The sequence below is a fragment of the Pogoniulus pusillus genome, chromosome 26 (assembly GCF_015220805.1).
Source record: "Pogoniulus pusillus isolate bPogPus1 chromosome 26, bPogPus1.pri, whole genome shotgun sequence".
NCBI classification, from domain to species: Eukaryota; Metazoa; Chordata; class Aves; order Piciformes; family Lybiidae; genus Pogoniulus; species Pogoniulus pusillus.
This window is the reverse complement of record NC_087289.1, coordinates 2953282-2975957: the sequence shown is the minus strand read 5'-3', so window position 1 is coordinate 2975957 and position 22676 is coordinate 2953282. Positions and strand designations below refer to the sequence as shown.

The 22676-nt window shown below is 48.6% G+C and overlaps 1 protein-coding gene across 2 annotated transcripts in view; it reads left to right on the top strand.

The window, feature by feature from the left end:
* The window catches only part of ATG4B (autophagy related 4B cysteine peptidase), a 24703-nt gene extending 2027 nt beyond the window's left edge, over positions 1 to 22676 (top strand). For both annotated transcript variants that reach the window (XM_064165035.1, XM_064165034.1), the window contains exons 2-13: positions 2811 to 2909; positions 3990 to 4061; positions 7121 to 7219; positions 7872 to 7973; positions 8769 to 8841; positions 9643 to 9722; positions 14676 to 14872; positions 15861 to 15939; positions 16622 to 16767; positions 17498 to 17554; positions 18933 to 19026; positions 20816 to 22676. In XM_064165035.1, coding sequence (XP_064021105.1) covers positions 7159 to 7219; positions 7872 to 7973; positions 8769 to 8841; positions 9643 to 9722; positions 14676 to 14872; positions 15861 to 15939; positions 16622 to 16767; positions 17498 to 17554; positions 18933 to 19026; positions 20816 to 20889 — 963 coding nt within the window. In that variant the 5' untranslated portion in view covers positions 2811 to 2909; positions 3990 to 4061; positions 7121 to 7158 and the 3' untranslated portion in view covers positions 20890 to 22676. The remainder of the gene's footprint in view (positions 1 to 2810; positions 2910 to 3989; positions 4062 to 7120; positions 7220 to 7871; positions 7974 to 8768; positions 8842 to 9642; positions 9723 to 14675; positions 14873 to 15860; positions 15940 to 16621; positions 16768 to 17497; positions 17555 to 18932; positions 19027 to 20815) is intronic.

The window sequence follows — 22676 nt, the reverse complement described above, 5'->3', positions numbered from 1 at the left end:
CCTTCGCCTGGGCTCCTCCGCGTTGGGCCAACGTCTGTGTGTGGAGCCAGTCCCTAGCTCTCGTCCTTTTCGCCTGCTTCTTGCCTCGCTTCTGTCCTTGGTGCGTTGCTGCCGTTAGTGTGGTCCGGTTGATACTGTCCTGACTTTCTCCCTGGTGCAGCCTTGCACCTGCGAACAAAACGGGTGCCAGCAAGCCAGCCGGCACAACCTTCGCTGGGACATCTGCTGCCCTGTCTTTGTCTGAACATTACAGGGCTTATCAAGGGCCGGGAAGCCTCCCTGGCATAGGTGCTAGGGCCAAATCAGTGCAGAGAGGAGCTGTGTCTCTGGCCTTTGGAGCAATGAGAGCTCAAGCCCCATCACAGCCAGACCTGCTGCTGATGTAGTCGGGGACCTGCCAGGCAGACTTTGTGAACTGTCTTTATAAAAAGGCACCTCACTAGCTGGCTGACTTTCCTCCTTGTCTGTTTCTTAACTCTGTATTGTTGCACCATCCCTGGAGGTCTTCAAGCAAAGCCTGGATGAGGCACTTAGTGCCATGGTCTAGTTGACTGGCTAGGGCTGGGGGATAGGTTGGACTGGATGAGCTTGGAGGTCTCTTCCAACCTGGTTGATTCTATGATTCCATGCTTAAACAATTGAGATTTGTCTTGTTTGAAAGAGCTTAAAGGAAAGAGAAGACTCAATTCTTCTGTAAAGGCCAGAAATAAAGCCTTGGGCTGTTCTTGAGTTTTCTGTTCTTTAGGTGGCTTTCAACAATGAGCTTTACTAACACAGTGAATTTATTTTCTCTCCTTTGCCTCTCTTTTGAAACGTTCTACTTCTTCCTCTTTGCTCTGCCTTGAGTGTTGTGCCTTTTATCAACTGAGGGAGATAATCATCCACCCTATGTCTGACTCTTTGTGGCAGTGTAAATTGGAGGCTGAAGGACTCAGGGAAAATATCCTAAGATGCTTCCTGTGGAGGGTTACTGTGTGGGAGATACTTTGGGAATCCAAAGCCATTTGGAAAGGGAGGTATTGCAAAGCCCAGTTTTCCTTCAGTGTGCTGCTCCAAACCTCTGCTTCAGTATTTAGTATAAAAAGTTTTTTTAGCAAAGCATCTAAGTTGTGCAGGCAAACTGTAACCAAGGTGATTGCTGCTGGAGCTGAGCTTCAGTTGGGTTGTGCAAACCACGTGGAAAGTCATTTGTCATGTTTCTGTTTGGCTTGTTACTTGTTTCCCAAAGGTGAGAATCAAATAGCTTTCATTTTGATAAGGACTTGATACTTGCCAGAAGTAGTATGCACAGGCAGCCAAGAAGACCAGCAGCATCCTGGCCTGTGGCCAGCAGGACTAAGGAAATGATTGCCCTCCTGCATTCAGTACTGACAAGCCACACCTCGAATACCAGGTTCAGTTTCGGGCCCCTCACTCCAAGGAGGACATTGAGGTGCTGGAGCATGTCCAGAGAAGGGCAGCAAAGCTGGAGGAGGGTCTGGAGAGCAGGTCTGGTTAGGAGCAGCTGAGGGAGCTGGAGTTGTTTAGTCTGGAGCAAAGAAGGTGCAGGGGAGACCTCGTGGCACTCTCCAATTCCCTGGAAGGAGATTGGAATAAGGTGAGGTCTGTCTCTTCTCCCTAATAACAAATGCCAGTCTGAGAGAAAATGGGCCCAAGTTGCCCCAGCAGAGATTTAGGTTGGACATTAGAAGAAACTTCTTCACTGAGAGAGTTCTTAATGGAGCTGCCCAGTGGGGTGATTGAATCCCCATCCCTAGAGGTGTTTGAAGGATGCAGAGGTGTGGTACTGAGGGAATGGTTTACACCAGCCTTGGTAGAGCTAGATAATGGTTGGACTTGATGGTCTTCAAGGTCTTTTCCAACTGAAAGGTTATATGTTTCTCTCCTTCATCACATCCCATCAGGATCTGCTCCCCAGTGTTTGTTCATGTGGGAGTTTATTACAAGTTGGGATAACGTTTTTTAAGCTCAGCTTTTTCATTGTACACCTTAAGAATATCAGAAAGGAGACAAGACTTCAGCATCCACCCTAATTCTGTGTGGAGACAGTCTTTCTTGCTCTGTGTCAAGGTGATGCTCTGTAGCTTCTCAAGAACCTTGCACATCGTTTGGTAAACTGATCTCAGGAGCTGCTGATAGTGCAGGCACAGTCTCAGTGTGTTGAGTTGGCTCCTTGTGCTTCTGACAAGGCAGGCTTTTGTTAGGTGGCCTTTTATCTTCTGAGTAGCTCTGACCACTTGCACAGAAGTGGAGGAGGACTCAATACTCAGGCTTAGTGCTGGCATTCAGTGGGGGCCTAGATTGTTTAATGCAGATGTTGTCCATAGTGGCACATACAAAGCTTTGCATCTTTGGTCAGAGAGGGGATGGGATGAGAAGATGTTCTTGGACACTTCAGCAGACACTGTAGAAGGTGTGTCCGTGGGGCAGAGATCCAGCCAAGCATGCCTGAGGCTCCTGGAAAGCAAAGCTGCCTTCCTGAGGGTGTTCCTGCAGGGCTGCAGCTCTTGGCTTTAGAAATTCACTGTACATGGGGAAAAGTTGAGCTGTTGTAGCTGAAGTGTACTTGGATTTTCTGCAGAGCCTGCTGCCCTGGGTGCTCAGAGGTTAGTGTTCAAAACTGAAAGCTTCTTGAAGGTGATGTTTTGGAGTGGTGCCTGAGACGTTTGCTCATCATTTGCTCACATGACAGCTCTGACAGCTGCTCTGGCTGTGTTCTACTCAGCTGCTGGGCCACAGCAGCTCACACTCTGCAGTTTTGTGTGATTTTTAGAAAGAAAAGGTGTATAATTTCTTCTTTCTCCTCCTAGCTACTCTTACCTATGACACTCTCAGGTTTGAATATGAAGACTTCCCCGAGACCAAAGAGCCCGTCTGGATCCTCGGCCGGAAATACAGCGTCATTACAGGTATGTGGTGTGCATGCTGCAACCTGGCTTGCCTCTCAGGGGGCTTTGCTACTGGTACACTTTGCTCAACAGCAAGGTGACTGCGAGCCCTGTAAGCACACAGCAGCAGTGTCTGTCTGTCTGTCTGCTGGGAAAATGGTCTCATCACTGCTGTGGCTCTGTGTGCCTGGCCACCTCCCAAGGCTCTGCAATATTGTTGTGCAGAAGGTTCTGATGTAGTAGTTATTGGGACTTGGCTCATGGAGGTGTTCAGAGGGGCAGAGATGTGGTGCTGAGGGACATTGTTTATTACCAGACTTGGCTGAGTTAGAGAGTAGTTGGACTTGATAATCTTGATGGTCTTTTCCAAACAAAACAATTCTGTGATTCTATGGAGTGTGTTCAGAGAAGGGCAACCAAGCTGGTGAAGGGTCTGGAGAACAGGTATGGTGAGGAGTGACTGAGTGACCTGGGGTTGTTTAGCCTCAAGGCAAAGGGAAGACCACACTGCTCTCTGCAGCTGCCTGAAAGGAGGTAAGAGTGAAACTGGTGTTGGTCTCTTCTCCCTAGTGTCAGGTGATAGAATGAGGGGAGATGGCCTGAAATTGTGCCAAGGGATGGTTAGGTTGGAGATGAGGAACAATTTCTTTGCTGCAAGAGTGGTCAGGCATTGGAACAGGCTACCCAGTGGAGTCACTGTCTCTGGAGGTGTTCAAGAAATGTGTGGACTTGGCTCTTTGGGGACATGCTTTTATGGTCATGGTGGTGTTAGGTCAGTAGTTGGACTTCATCTAGCTGAAGCAATTCTCTGATTCTGTGTGACCAGAATGGTTGAGGCAAGGTAATGGCTCAGGGGAAAAGAAAGAAGGCTTCACAATTTGCCTATGGCATAGTATCTTTGCAGCTGTCTGGAGGGAAAGAAAGCTTCTTCTGCACCATCTCATTGTCTTATTCCTCATCCTGATGTTGCCCCTTTGGGCATGCATCCTCCTTGCGAGGCGCAGAAGGCTGTTGGTGTTAGGGAGGGTGAGTGGGAGGTGGATTTAGCTGTGTTTAGTGCTACCCTCCTGTGCTTGCCTTTGAAAGCTGAACATTTTTCAGAGAAGGAAGAGATCCTGTTGGATGTGACCTCTCGGCTTTGGTTCACCTACAGAAAGAACTTCCCTGCTATTGGTATGTACTGTGCACAAGAGTGCATCCTGAAGATTAGGGTAACCTGGTTCTCTGATGAAACAGCCCCACTAACAGAATACTCATGTGCTTCTGTTCACAAGAATCAGAAATCATAGAATGGTTTAGGTTGGAAGGGACCCCCAAACTCCCATATCCTGCAGAATACTGGAGGATAAGCTGGGTATTTGCTCACCCTGGAAAGCCTGAGACCAAGGTCTCAAGGCTGGAAGCACTTTCTTGACAGAACTTCAAAAGAACACTGCTGCTGCACTGAAGCTTTGGCTGTTGTTGCAAGCTTAAGTTTAGTGTGATCACAGCAGGTAAGCTGCCTTACAGGCACCCAGTCTGCTGTGTCTTCACACAGCTGGTAAAAAAGGAGCATTCCAAAGCACCTGCTTCTCTTTCAGTCATAGAATCTTGAAGTGGTTTGGGTTGGGAGTGACCTCCCCTCCTGCAGTCAGCAGGGACATTCTCCACTAGATCAGGTTGCTCAGAGTCTTGTTGACCTTGGTTTTGGATATCTCCAGGGATGGGGCTTCAAATACCTCCCTGAGCAACCTCCTGCATCATTTCACCATCCTCATGGTAAAGAACTTGTTCCTAACATTCAATCTAAAAGTTCTCTTCCCTAATTTCAAACCACTGCTCCTCATCCTATCACTCCAGGCCTTTGCAAATAGTCCCTCTGCAGCCTTCTTGTAGCCAACTTAAGGTACTGGAGGGCCACTGCTATATTTCCCTGGAGCTTTCTTTTCTCCAGGCTTAAACCTCCCAGCTTCTTCAGCCTGTCCTCAAAGGAGTGGTGTTCCAGGCAGCCCCTAGTCTTCATGAGAAGCAGAGGGAGAAAAATTGCCCAAGATAACTGTTTAGTCAACCTCTGGATGTTGAGTGGCTATCTTCTAGCATTTCCCCAGCACTTTATAACATAGACAACATCTAAATTTGATTGTGCTTTACAAAATCAGCATGAGACATTCCCCTTACCCTACAAAGAACTTGCAGTATTTAAGTGGGCAAGCACAGAGGAAAGTGGCCAACAGCAAAAGAGGTAACTGGGGGGAGACTGCAAAAGGATTTGTATGCCAGCCAGCAGGCTTCATCCTATCTGGACTGTAAATGGGACATGACTCAGATTTTGTTTTCCACCCCCACCCTTTAATAACTAATAGAAACCCCAGTGCTGTTTGTGAGCCACAGCTAAACTTCTGCTGACCCTTCAATTTCAAATGCATCTTTAACTGTGGCTCACATACATGAATTTAAAAGGATTAAACTTCTTCAAGGATGTCTCATGGTTTGTTAGGCAAAGGGTTTCCCAGCAGTGAAAGAACAGAACAAACCAGAAAGACCAGCTACCAAGAAGGCTCTTTTCCAAACCTGAGGCATTTTCTCTGTTGATTCATAGAATGATTTGGCTTGGAAGGGATCTTTACAGATCTCCTTCCAACTGTGCTGCCATGGGCAGGGACACCTCCCACTAGACCAGGTTGCTCAAGGTCTCCTCTAACCTGGCCTTCAACACTTCCAGGAAGAGGGCATCTACAACCCCCCTGGGCAACCTGTTACAGTGTCTCACCACCTTCACTGTAAAGACTTTCTTCCCAATATCCAGTCTAAATCTACCCTCCTCATGCTTCATTTTGGGATGATGTTGACCTGCTGACAGTGAGGACAACAAAAGGGCTTGGAATCCCATTTACCCGCTCCCAGATCCCTTCTGATAGACCAGTAGAAAAAAGACCCAAAACCTCAAAGAAGGAACCATGCAGAATATTTTAAGGAACCAAAATGTCCTTTTTCAAGTTCACTGGGATGTGTTTCCCATATTACTACAGTTCCTGTGTGTCAGAGCCATTTCAGACATTCAAACTCCCCTCCATCCTTCAAGAAACAAAAAAAACCTCTACACGGTATAGAACAGATGGCAGGAACTGCTGTATCATAGGATCAAGCAGGTTGGAAGAGACCTCCAAGATCATCCAGTCCAACCTACCACCCAGTCCTAGCCAATCAACCAGACCATGGCACTAAGTGCCTCAGCCAGGCTTTGCTTCAACACCTCCAGGGATGGCGACTCCACCACCTCCCTGGGCAGCCCATTCCAATGCCAATCACTCTCTCTGCCAACAACTTCCTCCTAACATCCAGCCTAGACCTCCCCTGGTACAACTTGAGACTGTGTCCCCTTGTTCTGTTGCTGCTTGCCTGGGAAAGGAGACCAACCCCCACCTGGCTACAACCTCCCTTCAGGTAGTTGCAGACAGCAATGAGGTCAGCCCTGAGCCTCCTCTTCTGCAGGCTGCACACCCCCAGCTCCCTCAGCCTCTCCTCATATCTCTACCTTTCATCATTTATCCACTTCAAGCCAAAGAGTTTAAATGATATTTCACATTACACCTGTGTAGGACCCAAGTACAAAAATCTCCACATGTTGCCTCTGGGGAGCAACCTGTTCTAGTGGGAGGTGTCCCTGCCTATGGCAGGGGATTGGAACTGGATGGTCTTTGAGGTTCCTTGCAACCTAAACCATTCTATGATTCTATCTTTAAGTTCTCTTCCAACTCAAGACAATCTGTGATCCTGTGAAATGCTTGGGGCTGAGGTTTGTGTTGGTTTAGTTTATTTCCTCTTTTTTTTCCCCTTCTTTTTCTCTTTTCCCTATGATCTGCCTCTTCAAGACAAGGATTACAAGAAGTCCCCTGTAACAAGCACCCCTGTGTGAGGTGTCTCTTCAGAAATACATCTCTGAATTAGGCTGGGAGGCTGCAGCCAGGCTCAGTGGCTGTTACACTCCTGAGAAATCCAGCTTGTTTTTTGAGTTGCCTTGTTTTGATTGCTCTTTGAAGTTGTTCTAGTTGGTTTGGTTTTCCCTTTCAGTTAAGAGTTTTGGGTGGTTTGCCTTTTTTTTTTTAAAGGATGCCATTAAGTTACTCATTGCTGACTACATTTTTGTTTCTCAGCCTCAGGTAGGTGAGCCAAGGTAGTCCTTGTTCAGTGCTTTCATCTTCCTCTTGGCATTGACTCTTCATTACCTATTTATTCTCTGCCCTTGCTTACAGGAGGAACCGGTCCCACCTCGGATACTGGCTGGGGTTGTATGTTGCGGTGTGGTCAGATGATCTTTGCTCAGGCCTTGGTCTGCAGGCATTTGGGAAGAGGTAAACCAGTACACAGCTCATCCTGACTTCCATGGTGTGCTCCCACAAGTGCATTGCTTCTAAGGACAGCAGATAACAAACCCTGTAATACACTGGTTGAATCTACTGAAGCCAAACACCTGCTAGGTTCTCCTTGCACCTGAAATTTCAAACGACATGATGGAGTCTTGTCTAGTGTTCAGTTTTGTCAGAAAGCCCTCAGTGCAGTGTCCTTCCCCTGAGTACTTTTATGTTCTTGTGCTTAATCCTTTCTTGGCCTGCAAGGAGCTATACCAGAGTGGGTTTGTGGCAGTTCTTGGTGGCCCTTTGAATCTGTGGGAGATGGTTTTTGTGGTGAGGCCACTTGTTTTCATCCCAGAATATGTGGCTCACACCTGTCAATGAGAACTCATAACCCTATTTTCCACCTGTGAGCTAGAGGTACTGTGTTCTCCAGCTGTTTGGTTGTTTGTTGCCTTTGTTGCTCCTTTATCCAAGCTGTCAGAATGCTTTGCTTTTCTTTTGAAACTAATCCTTTAGTGCTGCGAATGCTTCAAATGCCTCATAATAGCATGGCATGAAAATTGGGTCAGTTGGTTAATGCACAGGGAAGAGATTTGTAGCTTGCAGCCTCTAGTCACTAAGAAAGATCGTGTTTTGTTTCCTGTCTTAGACTGGAGGTGGACAAAAGGGAAGAGGCAGATGGATAATTACTTCAGTGTTCTTAATGCCTTCATTGACAAAAAAGACAGCTACTACTCCATTCACCAGATAGGTAAGAGGCTGGGTGCTGAAGAAGTGGGGATGTATTCAGTCTGGGTTTCTCATGACTGTAGAACATTTTTTCTGTGCTTGTTTTATTAGCTTAGCCAAAAAAAACCAAATCCCAACAAAACCAAAACCACCACCAAATAAAACCAGTGTGAGTGGCAGCTCATGCTGTGTGTTTTCTGATGTGATGTCCAACTACCACTCTTTGGTAAGGGTTATGGTGAATTTTCCTTCTTGACCATCAGGTCATCAGGTTTGCTCAGTGGTTGTCTTCAGTATCACTCTTCACATTCCAGGCAGCTAAGGTGAGAGGAGTGCATGTGGTTGCTGTCCTTACCAGGACTTTCTAACATGAAAAAGATTGCTAGGTGAAAAAATCCTCAGAAGTGGCAAATGGACTAAGGAAGGAGCTCACTTTGTAGAAACTTCCCTAGGTTTCAAACAAACAAGAGCAGCATCAGATTTTCCTATAGGATGTTAAGGCACCTATAGGTTCAGTGAACTAAACTTTGTGTTACAGGAGTGGTCTGGTAGTCAAACACTCCTAAGCAAAATCTCTTCTGAGGTAATGCTGCCTTTTGAAGCTCTGTTACTGCTTTTTTGGGGAAGGGATTTGCTTTACAGTCCTTTTGGATCTACTTCTGTCTCACATTTACACTGATACCCCTTGAAGGGTTGGATTCTGCTGACTCAATATTTGTCCCAAGTGAGATTTCTTCCCTGTTAAATACAAGCTCTGATAACAAAGGGATGTGCTTAGGTGAAATGCATTATTACTTTTCTTTTTCTTGTGATGCAGCCCAGATGGGAGTTGGAGAGGGAAAATCCATAGGTCAGTGGTATGGACCAAACACAGTGGCACAAGTGCTCAAGTAAGTGCTTTATTGTTGGCTTTACATCTTTTGACCCATGCAGTAAGGTCATTTGATTTTTGTAGACACTCACAGCTTACAGGTTTCTGTCCACTGATTGAAGTAGGACAAGGGAGGTTATTCTTCCCCTGTACTGGATGAGGCACTCAGTGCCATGGTCTGGTTGATTGGACAGGGCTGGGTGCTAGGTTGGATTGGATGAGCTCGGAGGTCTCTTCCAACCTGCTTGAGTCTATGACTCTAAGTGCCGCTCTATGCTTTGATGCTGCTAGCAAGCAACCTGCTGTGACTTCAGCAACCTGCTCAGGCAGAACATTGAAAGGACCTCCTCTGCCATTCAGATGCTGGCAGGATGGAAGAGAAAACAGAATTCACATTGAGGGCAGCCCCCAGAAATGTCTCTCCACATCTCACAGATAATGTGCTCATCACTAGAACTGACTGCAGTACTCTGCAGTAGACCAAAAGCAAGTGTCAGAGTAGGTGATGGTTGTCATCATGTGGATCTCTGCCAGGCTGTGACCTGACAGCAGTGTCATGCTTATCAAAAAGCTACCAGTGAGCCATCAAGCCACTAAGGCATTAGGAAACATTAATATTTGCTGCCTGGGTTCCATGGTGACAGGCAGCGGGTTGCAGTAGTGCTGGAGCACGAGCTGCCTATCATAACTGAGACCTTCTGTATTCTGAGGAGCATTTTCCTTCCTGTCTCCATTCTTCCCTCACTTTGACTGGATGAGCCTCTCTCCTCATCCAGTCTTGTAAAGTAATCTTTGCATTTCTTTTTTCTTTTCCCTGTAGAAAACTTGCCACTTTTGATACCTGGAGTTCACTGGCTGTACATATAGCCATGGACAACACAGTCGTGATGGAAGAAATCCGTAAGTATCACGTGGAGGTCAAATCTGCTATGTCCTCCAGCAGCAAGAAGCCAGAGAAAGGAGAGCATGTAGTAGTACAACACAACAAGCATGTAGTAAATGTTCTCTCTTAAAACTGTGGGCAAAAGATACTAGAAACAGATGAGAATTGCTGCCCTTGGGCAAAGAAGGCCCTTGGTTGATTTTTATTTCACCTTTGATAAGACCTCTGACTTGGCACCGTGTGTCTTGAAGAGAAGGTCTGCTGATCTGCAGAGAGTGATGCATGGCAGACTGTCAAACTTGTGTATGGCCACAGGCAGCAAGCAGTAAATCACAGAATGGCTTAGGTTGGAAGGGACATTAGAGATCATCTACTCCAACCTCCCCACCGTGGTCAGGGACAACTAAACTTAGCTGCTCAAGGCCTCCTCTAACCTGGCCTTGAACACTTCCAGGGAGGAAGCATCCACAACCTCCCTGGACACCCTATTCCTGGGTCTCACCACCTTTGTACTGAAGAACTTCTTCCTAGTATCCAGTCTAAACCTGCTCTCACTCAGGTTAAAATTTGTCTGTTTTTCTGTCATACTGTGGAGGAGGAATGTCTCTGCTGAGAGGCAGAGCAGGAAAACTAGAGCAGATCACTGAAGAGGAAGATGAACAAAGGCAGTGAGAAGAAGGGGATCTATCTCTGGAGGAGACTCCCAGCACTTGTTTTGCTCACTTGTATGTTTTTTTGGTGCACCCTGGCAGCAGAGTGGCTCTGAAGGCTGAGCAGTTGTGCAGTGTGATCCCTAGGATGCTTGCTCAGGATGCAGTGCACAGGAGCTACAGCTGAGCATCTGCATTGCTGATTGCTGCAGTCCTGCCTGATCCTGGCCACACAAGCCTTCTCCTTGCTTCCTTTAGGCTAGCTGCTGATACAGGGGGAGGCAGTGTGCTGACACAGCACAGAGCCCTGCAGGGTGTGCTGCCAGGCTGGTGTTCTGAAGCAGCACCTGCACCAGTCCAGTGAGCAAGGAAGCTGGTGCAGGGTTACAGGTCAGAGCATGGCAGGCATCATTTAGGCTGGCTTGGCTGCCACAGAGCCAAAGTCAGTTTGCAGGCAGTTGGTCTTTAGGGAGATGTTTGTGTGGGACAGTTGTTTTACAAAGTCACATCTCTTACTAGGTAACCTCAGCTGAGAGGTGAAGAAATGTAGGATCTGACTGAGAAGTGCTTGTGTAAGCTTGGGTGCAGGAGTGCTGTGAAAGTGTGCTCTGCAAAAGGGCAGACTTCAAGGCTGGGTGTCAGGAGGATGCAATGGTGCCCAGTGACAGGGCAAGGAGTAACAGACACAGACTTGGGCGTAGGAAGTTCCATCTAAGTGTGAGGAGGAACTTCTTTAAATATTGTGGAGCACTGGAGCAGGCTGCCCAGAGAGGTGGCAGAGTCTCCATCTCTGGAGGCATTCTAAACCTAGCTGGACATGTTCCTGCGTGGCCTTCTCTATGTGACTCTGCCTCAGCAGGGGAGTTGGACTCAATGTTGAGAGGTCTCTTCCAACCACTACCATTCTGAGATTGTATGTGATTCTATAACCTCCTTTATGGGCTCAGGCTGAGAGAGTTTGGGCTGTTCAGCCTGGAGAAGAGAAGGCTCCAGGGAGACCTCAAAGCAGCTTTCCAGTACCTGAAGGGGGCTACAGGAGAGCTGGGAAGGGACTTGTTATGAGGGCTTATAGTGACAGGATGAGGGGCAATGGCTTTGAGCTGGAAGAGGAGATTTAGAGTGGGGATTAGGAGGAAATTCTTGACAGTGAGAGTGGTGAGACTGGAACAGGTTGCCCAGGGAGGCTGTGGAACTCTCTCGAGGTGTTCAAGGCCAGGCTGGATGAAGCCTTGGGTGGCCTGGTCTAGTGGAAGGTGTCCCTGTTCATGGCAGGAAGGGTTGGAACTAGATGATCTGTAAGGTCCCTTCCAACTCAAACCATCCTGTGAATCTGTTGGTAGTGAAGCAGTCAGGAGATAATGGTGTTCCATGCCTCTGTTCAGTTCCATCCCTGATGCTACGCAGCCTGAGGTTCACAGGAAATGCCTTTTGCTACAGCAGTGAAGAAACATCCATTTTTATCCCTTCTGAGTCAGTCTGTTGTATCAGAAAGGGGCTCTTAATTGGGCATTGGAGGATCCTGGGCATCAGAAACGTGGTGGGAAACCAAGACAGTAAAGGCAGTACCTGACAGCAGCAGCAGCTGCAGCAGCAGGAGAGATGTTGTGTCAAGTCTGTTGGAATATCTCTGTAGTAAATGCTTTGGCTCCAGCTGGGGAGCTTTAGGCAGGTTCTGCTGTGCTGGGGCACCATCATGCTGCAAAGCCTGCCAAAGCAGCAGGGTGAATGTCATCTGTGCTGAGCTTCCTACTGCTTAAATATGTTCATGTCAGAAGGTGAGACTGCCAGCTGCTTTGCCTGATGAGGAATCCTGTCACTCCCAGTTCAGCAACAGCTCATTTCAGGTCATCAGAAGAGGCAGGCTACTGCAACAAAACCCCCACAGTCTTTACTGGTTTAACAGGATGGACCACTCCAAATAATGATTTTCCATTTTCTTAAGACCTCTGGGAACTAGAATACATCTGTGTGCAAGACATGCACATGAACACCTCCTGCCTCCTTCAGGGACAGTATAGGGAGCAGCTGCAAACTCCTCAGTGCAGGTTGTCTCTCGTACTGGGGCTTTACATCAAAGCCCTATTTCTTCTCACCTTGGGTGCAACATTCTCCTTGGTCAGCTGAGTTAGAAGGTCTGAGTAGGAAGCAAACACCCTGCTGAAATGGCTGGTGATGAAGCTGTTTACATTGTGTCCTACCTGCTCAAGTGTTGTGGTGTTCAGCTTAGGCCACAAATAGAAGAGATGAACCTCTAGCATTTTAACTGCCTTGGCTTTGTGATTAAAGTGCTGTGGCTTTCTTTGGGGTTCAGCATTTTTCTTCACACTCCCAGCAAGTAATGAAATTGGCCAGCGAGATGAGTAGGCTTGGAGATGTTTCTGTGCCATAAGTGCCATGATCTGGTTGCATTACAGCCTGCCTGTATTTGTCAAGCCTGTAGAATGAGGATGTGTAGTACTTATGTGCATGCCCTGAGGAGTTTTACTGCTCCATATCTGTCGGGCAAAGCTCGTGCTGAAATTGCAGAGCTTAAAGATTGTCCTGCTTTAGGTCTCTAAAGTAGCTGCTGAACGATCCCTGATGAAAATGTGATGGGTTTAGTGAACTTTAGGAGAAAGACAACTACTCCAGACAGATGCTCTGTTTGTGCCTTGTTACAGCACTAATAGCAGCTTAATATTGCCTGTGTTAAGCCCTAATCCTCTCCTCGTTCAGTTGAACTGTCTTCATGTCCTCCAGGAAATCCTCTGGAGCTGAGCACTTCAGATTTTTCTCTTTCTGCCTGCACGCTTTTTGAATTCCGGGCTCTTGTTTGACCTCTTGGTCAACTGGTTCAAGCTCGTTGGCTCTGGCTGTGGCGTAGCTGCTGGCTTGATGGAAGAATTTGCATTTGAATGGCCTGCCAGCTGGTGGCTCTGAGTACAGCATGCCTTGGCATGAGATTGATGTAAGCTTGGAGGAGATGCTGAGCTCTACCAGAAGCCCTGCAGAGGAGCACATACTTGCCAGGATTTGTTTTTATAGATGACACTAAATTTGGGTGGGAATGTTGGTCTGCTTCAGCACAGGAAGGCTCTGCAGAGAAATCTGGCCAGGCTGGATTGATGGGCTGAGGCCAGCTGTATGAGGTTTAACAAAGTTGAAGTCCTGCAGGACCTTTAGTGACCCAAGTGCAGACCCAGGTCCTGCACCTGGTTCACAACAACTCCATGAATGCTCCAGTGTGTGCCTAGATGGCAAAAAAGACACCAGCATCCTGGCCTCAATCAGAAGCAATGTGACCAGCAGGAGCAGGGCAGTGAGTGTCCCCCTCTACTTAGCACAGGTAATGCTGCACCTTGAGTAATAGGATCAGTTTTGGGCCCCTTCACTACAAGAAGGACACTGAAGTGCTGGAGCTTGTTCATAGAGAAGGACAGCAGAGCTGGTGAAGGGTCTGGAGAGCAGGGCTGGTGAGGAGTGACTTGAGGGATCTGGGGTTGTTTAGTCTGGAGGAGGTCGAGAGGAGACCTCATTGCTCCTTGAAAGGAGATAGGAGTGAGGCTGAAGTTGGTCTCTTCTCCCTAGTATCAGGTGGTAGAATGAGGGGAAATGGCCTGAAATTGGGCCAAAGGATGATTAGTTTGGAGATTAGGAAAAATTCCTTTGCTGCAAGAGTGGTCAGGCACTGGAACAGGCTGCCCAAGGAGGTGGTGGAGTCACCATCTCTGGAAGTGTTTGAGAAATGGCAGTGCTGGAATCCTGTGTACAGCTCTGGAGCCCTCAATACAGACAGGACATGGAAAGGAGTGGATCCAGAGGGCCACAAAAATGAGCAGGGGATTGGAACACCTCTGCTACATAGACAGGCTGAGGGAGCTGGGGTTGTTCAGCCTAGAAGGCTGAAGGGGGACAGAGCTTTCCTCAGGCTGCAGAGAAGGCTCTGCAGAGACCTAGTAGTGGCCTTCCAGTACTTGAATGGGGCCTACAAGAAGACTAGAGGGAGTCTGTTTATGAAGGCCTGGAGTGATAGGATGAGGAGCAATGGTTTGAAATTAGGGCAAGAGTAGACTTAGGTTGGATGTTAGGAACAAGTTCTCTTCCCTGAGGGTGATGGAACACTGCAGGAGGTTGCCCAGGAAGGTAGTTGGGGCTCCATCCCTGGAGATATTCAAGGTGAGGCTTGACAAAGGTCTGGGCAGTCTGACTTGGTGGAGGATGTCCCTGCTGACTGCAGGGGACCTTTGGAGGTGCCTTCTAACCCAGGCTATCCATGATTCTATTAAGGTGTAGAAACAGAGCTTGTTTCTGATGCTTTCTGCTCCTGTTCCCTTTCCCCAGGGCGGTTGTGCCAGTCCAACTTCCCATGTGCTGGAGCCACAGCCTGCCCTTCTGTGGAGGCAGACCTGCTCTACAACGGGTACCCAGAGGAAGCAGGGGTTAGGGAGAGGCTCTCACTGTGGAAACCATTGGTGCTGCTGATACCTCTGCGTCTTGGGCTCACAGACATCAATGAAGCCTATATTGAAACACTAAAGGTAGGGAATCTGGAGCTAAATTCCTGCTGTCCTGATGTGTAAGGACTGTTATGAATTGAGTCACTTCCAGAACTCAAACCCACTTGGAATTAATTGTCCTATTTGCAAGAGAAAAACGTGTTTAGAGTCAGTTCCTTGTCAGAAGTTGGGATATGGGTTCTTGCAGGCTGTAGTCAGGAAATTGTGGGGGAGTTTTTGGGGGGTTGGGGCTTTTTTGCTTGGTTTGAGGGTTTGTTTTTTGAGGATCTTACTTTATAACTTAATCTCAGTCCCTCGTGTGTTTAGATGGTACTAACCTGCTGAGCCATTTGTTCAGCACAACTGTGGTGTGCTTGGTGGCAACCTGTGCATTAGTGAACGTGGTCTTGCAAACTCCCTGTGGCTCTGATGCTGGAGCTTGTACTGCAGACTTAGGCTATGGAAACTGGCAGACAGCTGCAGGCTGGAGCATGAGGAGGCTGCAGAACTTTGGGTGTGCACAAGACAAGGCATACATGGTTTTGCTGCCTTAATGCTGTCCAAGATCTGAGCTGCACATGTAAGAGAGCTCCAAACTCATGTGAGGTTACTTGCCCTTAACCCAGTAGGTGGTGCCTGAGTAGTGCAGCTGGATAAGGAACTTAACCCTGTTTCCTGAATGACTGCTCCCTCCCAGAGCACTGTTGCAACCTGATGACAGCTCCAGAGGATCTTATCGCTCACTGCAGCAGAGCTAGGGCTTGCCCAGACCAAGCCTTGAAGTAGTGCTGCCCACCTGTGTGTTTCTGTCAGCAGTTAAAAGTGGTTTTGAGCTACTTTCACCTTCCTTGAAGGCCCTGTGCTGCAGCCCTCAGCCTTCTTGGTGGAGCTCCTCAGGAAATGGCTGATAGAGTTGCTGATTTCCAGTGTTCCCACTTGTCTTTCCCACTGCATTTTTGAATGTCTGTCTTTGTTGCCACCTGCTGTCTCACTGTCTGTCAGCTGTGTGTTTTCTGTATTGCTTTTCCAGCATTGTTTCATGATGCCTCAGTCTCTGGGAGTGATCGGAGGGAAGCCAAACAGTGCTCACTACTTCATTGGCTATGTAGGTGAGTGCCCAGGATACTGCAAAGGCTTTCCAAGCATCTCCCCTGAGATTAAAAATGCTCATGGAGCAGTACACTTCTCCTTGGTCTGTGGTGTGTGCTGCAGGGCTCTTCTTTCCTGCTGGAAGTGTGGACTGAAGGTGTCTGCAAGGGCCTGAATGATGCAGTGGCTGTAGTATGGGCCTTACACTGTGTGATTCTAACTCCAGCCTGTAAAGAGGTCTGCTTAGACCTCTTCCTACAGTCAGAGCTGATTTCCCTTTAGGGCCTTGGCTGGATTTAACTGTTCTTTACTTGTCCCCTTCCTGAAACCCTACAAATTGTTGTCCTTTACTCTCCTCCTTTCTTCTGATTTTCTCTCTCTGCCTGAGACCTGAGGTTGGTTGTGCTTTGGATTGCTGGGGCCTACCTGAGCTTACATGGAGACCTTGGGAGGCACATGCAGGAACAATATGCACATAGTGCCTATGCCTGATACCAGGCTATCACTGTGGAGTGCCCACTGTGGTTTGGCTGACACTGCTTGCATGAGAATCATTTGGGAAAGTGGCTGGAAGCAAGCTGTGCTTAGAATGTGGGTTCCTTTGGGAGGGTTACAAGAGCTGGCTCTGTTGTCACTCTTCTATCTCACCGTTTGCTTCTGGCCTGATTCTTGCTGCTGATGTCTCCTTGCCTGTCTGTCCAGGTGAGGAACTCATTTACCTGGATCCTCACACCACACAGCCTGCAGTGGAGCCCAACGACAGCGGCTGTCTGCCCGACGAAAGCTTCCACTGCCAGCACCCTCCCTGCAGGATGAGCATTGCTGAGCTCGACCCTTCCATCGCAGTGGTGCGTTCCTGCTGCTTGCTTCCCACCCCCCGAAGGAGCAGCCTTGGTTCTGCCTCTGCTTCACAGCTGCACCTTACCCCAGGGACCTGGGAAAGGCAGTGGGTGTTGGTTTGGGTAGTCTATGGGCATGCTGTGCTCTGGGCAAGTGCTACTGGGAGTTTCAGTAACGTTGCTAGAGAAGCTTCTCCTGCAGGAAGTGGTTTGATACAGGGAGGTCTCCCTGGGTGGCAATAAAAAGCCATTCCTCATGGCTTAGTGTCCTTCTCCCTGGGTGGCAATAAAAAGCCATTCCTCATGGCTTAGTGTCCTTCTCCCTGGGTGGCAATAAAAAGCCATTCCTCATGGCTTAGTGTCCTTCTCTCAGGTTAAGTTTGGTCTTTGATTCCTGCTGTTTGATGGGCAGCTCTGAATCCTTAAGTGTGATTCATTGTGGCTTGGGTGCTGTTGAACCTGAGATGTCTGCCCTTGGTTTCCAGGGGGGTATTTTTGCCCTCTTTTCTTTCTGCAGTAGAGCTGCCCATTACAGTGATGATTCCAGCCCTTGGGCAGTCTGGTCACATCAGGCATGTGGGGACTCTCTGGTTTAATGGGTCAGCATAAGCCATAGTTTAAAAGCAAGGCATTTGGGTGTCATCATTGCCTGCACTCTTGGTCCTGTTTCTGGGTGCTAAGGCTTTAAGTGGATTAATCAACCTACAAAATAGCAAGACAACTCATCTCTTTGTTTCAGGGCTTTTTCTGCAAGACAGAGGAGGACTTTAATGATTGGTGCCAGCAAATCAAAAAGGTTTGTGTTTAAATCACTGAGAAAGAAATAGAGGATGTTGTCTTGTTTCCACACCACTGTGAAGGTTCACAGAATCACAGAATGGTTTGGATTGGAAAAGACCTTACAGATGATCTGGTTCCAACCCTCCTGCCATGAAGGAGGGACACCTTCCACTAGACCAGGTGGCTCAGTGCCTTATACAACCTGGCCATGGACCAGGGAGGTGATATCCACACCCTCCTTGGGCAATCTGTCCCTGTGCCTCACCACCCTCACTGTAAGACTCCTCTTCAGTCTAAATCTCCCCTCTTGACCTGTCACTGCAAGCCCTTGTAAAAAGTCCCTCCCCAGCTCTCCTTTGTTCTCCTTTGGGTACTGCAAGGCTGCTCTAAGGTCTCTCTGGAGCCTTCTTTTCTCCAAGCTCAACAGCCCCAAATTTCACCACCTGTCCCCATAGGGAGGTTCTCCAGCCCTCTGATCATCGTTGTGGCCTCTTCTGGACCCTTCCCAACAGTTCCATCTCCTTTGTGTGTTGGGGGCCTCAGAACTGGATGTAGTGCTGCAGGTGGGCTCTCAGGAGAGCAGAGGAGCAGAGTCCCCTCCTGACCCTGCTGGTCGCCCTTCTTTAGATGCAGCCCAGCACAAGGCTGCCTTCTGTGCTGCCAGTGACCATTGCTGGGTCACACTGAGTTTTTCATTAGTTGACACCCCCAAGCCCTTCTCCTCCAAACTGCTCTCAAGTCAGTCCTGCCCCAGCCTGGACTTGTGTTTGAGGTTGCCCTGGCCTAGGTGCAGGACCTTGCACTTGGCCTTGTTGAACTTTGTGAGCTTGGCTTGGGCTTATCTCTCCAGCGTCTCAGCTGGGGCACACAACTTGGTGTCAGCTGCAGGCTTGTTGAGGGTGCCTCAATGCCACTGTCCATGTTACTGACAGATGTCAAACAGCGTTGGTCCCAGTACCCACCCCTGAGGGACACTTCTCACTGGTCTCCATTTGGGCATTGAGCCATTGACTGAAATTGTCTAAGTGTGGCCGCCCAGCCAATTTCTTCTCCGGTGAGTGCTCCAACACTCAAGTCCATACTTGTCCAATTTGGTGACTAGGGGGTCATGCAGAACACTGTCCCATACTTTCTCAAGTCCAGGTAGATGACATCAGTTACTCTTCCATTATGGTCTCTGGGTAAGAGACCTAGGAATGTTCCCTGCAAAAGCAGTTTATTAAATGGCCAGAAAGGGCACAGCTCTGAAATTCTGTTGATGATGTGAGTCAAAGGCTTTAGAAATGCTTTTTCAGCTGCTGTGTGGTCCCAGCAGATCACTGTTACCCCTTAAAAGGCCCAGAGCAGTGTGAGCAAGGAGTTGTTGACTGCCATGGCTGTGTTCTGTCCCACAGCTGTCCCTGGTAAGAGGAGCGCTGCCGATGTTTGAGCTGGTGGAACGCCAGCCCTCGCACTTCTCCAACCCCGACGTCCTGAATCTCACACCAGGTGAGGCCACGCAGGGAGGCACAACTCTAAGGGTGAGCTGATCCCTTTGCTCTTCTGGAAATTGCACAGTGACTTCTGCTATGTTCCTGTTCCACCACAAGTTGGATCTGGAGCTCCTGGGTCAGCTGATCTAGATCTCTGGCTTTCAACTAGTGGTTTGTAGATCTCGCATCATCTCAGGATGGGTTTAGAATGAGTCTGTGATTGATGATTGTGACTGAGGGGGTGAATAAAACAAGCTCATAGATTCATATTGCTGTGATAACATACAGTTTGCAAAGGGATACTTGGAGGATAAAAAAGGGACCGTTGAAAGGGCTGAAAGCTGAGCTTCTAGGTAATGAAAATGGTCTAAGACAGGGCTGGTCAAACTAGGTGCCAAGCACTGTGCTTCCCTGTGTGTGCACCACTTCCACTGCAAAAAGGAACGAGTGCTGGGCAGTATCTGGGCTGTCAGGCTGTGTTAGTAACGTGCACAAATGTTGCAGGAGATAGAGAGCCATTTACAGCCTCTGCCAAGAGGAGCAAGTGTGCATGGACACATCTGCCCTGTTGGCAGGCGTTGGGCTGTGTGCTGTCGCTTTCCTGTGCCCTGTGCTTCCTCACTATCTCTTCCCTTAGCATGAAATTTTGAAGTCTTCCTTACTTCATTGTCCTTTTCTGTAAGAAGCTTGAGTGCCTTAAGCTGTCTGTTGGTCCTTGCCTGTGTTAAATTGTCCATAATTGCTGCTGTTCTTACTCAGTGTTTTTGTAATGGCTCATAGAGCCCCTCTCATCTGCTCTGGCTATTTCTCTTGCAGTCCTGCCCCTCACTTGAAGGATTAATGGTGGTTTCATGACTGCCCAGCCCCTTGTCCTCATTTTCCCCAGCTGATTGGGTCCTCTGCTGTGTTACTACAGCGAAGGAGGCTCCTCCTTTTGAGGAACAACTCTGGAAGTTGTGCTGCCAGCACTGATGGGCACTGAAGTTTGATGAAAGCCAGTGATGCTAGGCCTTTGCACACTCCACTGTAGGATTAAAGCTTGTCACAAAATGTTTGAGGGGGTTCTGTACCCAGCCATGAACTCGAGCAGTTTAGCTTTAGCTGTCTGCTCTGCCAAGTCCAAGTGAGTGTCTTCTCAAAGCCTGGGTTAATGTAGTTTTCACTTCCTCAGTTTGCCCATACATTTTCACCTGAATTTCCTTTATGGTAAAGCTGCTTCCCCCTTAGCTCTGTGCTCTCCCCTCACCATGGAGTGGGAAGGATAGACAGGAGAGACCTGTCCTCACAGAATGGACTGTACTGATGGCTTTGGGGCACACGCACGTTGTGTAATTACATTCCCCAGCAGTTGGATCAAAGGCAATTATAGCAGAAAACATACAAAGGAGGGAAAAACCTTCCCACCACACTTAGCTGGGCCAGAAATCTTCATGGATGTTAGTCTAGACCTGGGCAAATTCCTGCTTTGGCCTCGAGGCAGAGCAGTCTCCTGCTGACCCAGGGCTGTGGAACAGGAAGGTTGTAGAGAGACACAGCAAAGTTGCACTGTGCCAGGGCCGTGTTTGGAACCTGGGAAACGTGGTGCAGCTTCTGGGCACCAACATCATTCTGTCCAGTGCATTTTCCAGGCTGCTGACATGGCCTCATCCCTCCTCAGAGCCTTCATGCAGGTATTTCACTGAGTCTCTTGGAACTTCCAGGCTTTTGCCACTGCACTTCTGCTCCCTCCAGCTGCGGGTCTCGCTGACGCCGAGCAGCCAGTGCAGTGCGTCCCACCGAGGCAGTGCTTTCTCTTTCTCTTGCAGACTCCTCTGATGCCGACAGATTGGAAAGGTTCTTTGACTCAGAAGACGAAGACTTCGAAATCCTATCCCTTTGAAAACAAACAGGACACTGACTCTGCAAATTTGTGTTACGTGTGGGGAGAAGTGGGGGGAGGGAAGTTCCTTGGAGAGCCTGAGGCTACCGGTTTTCATAGGCGCTTGCTGCCATCCCCGCCTCTCATCCATCCCGGCATTGTGTGCGGCCTCGGAGCAGAGTGAGCCTCGTCTGTGGTGGGATGAAGAACCAAGTGGTGGCTGGAGATGGAATTTCTCAGCAGAAAACAGTTGCTGGAAGTGGATGAAGTGGTGCTTAGGAGTTCAAAGCCTATCTGTTACATCAGCAGGTCAGCTGGCCTTCTGGGGGGAGGCATAGAAATCATTAGAGTGCTAAATCCTTAGGTGGGGACTCCCATCTGAAGCTTAAATAGAGCCACCTCTCATTTAGCAGGTGAAGTGTCCAGTTAATTCCTTTAGCAGCATCTCTTCTTGCTGGCCAGCTTGGACTGCAGCTCCCAGTGCAAATGAACAGCAGACACATCCCGGCGAGACAGCTGTGAAGCCCCTGGAGTGCAGGTGGTTGGGCTTTCTACAGTACAGCTCCTGTTGATGCTTGGCAGTACACAGGGCTTCCTTGCAGGTGTAGTCCCCCTCTCCTGCTCACACCCTGTAGAAAGGAAGTAGAGGGAAGTTAAAAGTGACTGGCAGTTCAGGAAGTCAAAGGCTGTCCAGGAGTGTCTGGAGCAGCTCCCCGCTGCTGAGGAGGAACCTCTCAATCTCAGGTTAAGTAACAGCAGAAAGAATGGCAGAGCAGAAGATGTTCCTGACCTTGCTGGGTGAGTCGATAAAGCATTGTGCTTCTACAATGGATGAACCTCTGCAGCAGGGAGCTTCAGGAAAGCTGCTTGAGCAGAGAACTGGATTCCATAGCCCTGGGGAGAAAGCCACAGCCGGCAGTGGCAGAACAGGGCATCTGAGATCTGTCAGGTGTGTTGTGCTTGTCCGTGCCCACACCCCAGTGTGCTGTCAGGGAGTCCAGGGAATTCATCCTGTTGGTACCAAAAATGTGAGCTAGGAGATTCCTCAAGGTGTCCTCAGGGGGCTGGTCAGCAGGTCCTCCAACTACTACTGTCAAGATGTTCCCTTTCCAATTCAGAAGAGGTGCCTGAAGGTCAAGTAGGCTTCAGAGTCGTGTCTGTACCTTTCCTTTTGTCTTCTGCCAGCTTCCCCTCCCTGCAGAGTATGCACAAAGAGGTACTGTAGGAGCTAACCTAGAGAAACCCATCTCGAATCAGGGTCCCAAAGAGGGCAGTAGACACAATGCCTTGAGAACATCCAAGTCCATTGGACATGTTACTTTCAGTTGGTAGCTCTGCCTGGAGCCCTTCTCTGCACAGCTGGGAGAAAAGAGAATCCTGAGGAGAGCTGGGAGAGAGAGCCCCGAGGAGGAGAGCTGTCTTAATGCAAACTGCAGCACAGGCTGCTGAAGTAGCTTCCTTAACGCAGCCTGCAGATTGCAAACCTGTTTACAAGGCTTTTGGTTTGTACATGTAGGACTGGAACTTGTCAGTTGATGCTTTTGTGCCCAAGGGTGGTGATAGCTGGCTAGAAATGACCAATTTCCTCCCTGACTGACCTACTGATGCTCTATCTATCCCTGTGCTATCCAAAAGCAGAGGTTTGAACCGGGAACCACAATGCTTCTATCACTAAGTTATTATTTGCTGCTTTCTGCCTGCTTCTCCTCTTCTCTCTTGTAGTTAGGGGAAGAGGCAGCAGAGGAAGTGGGGCTGTGCTCCATTCATCTGCTTTCAATTTGTATCTGAATAAACAGATCTGAAATCTT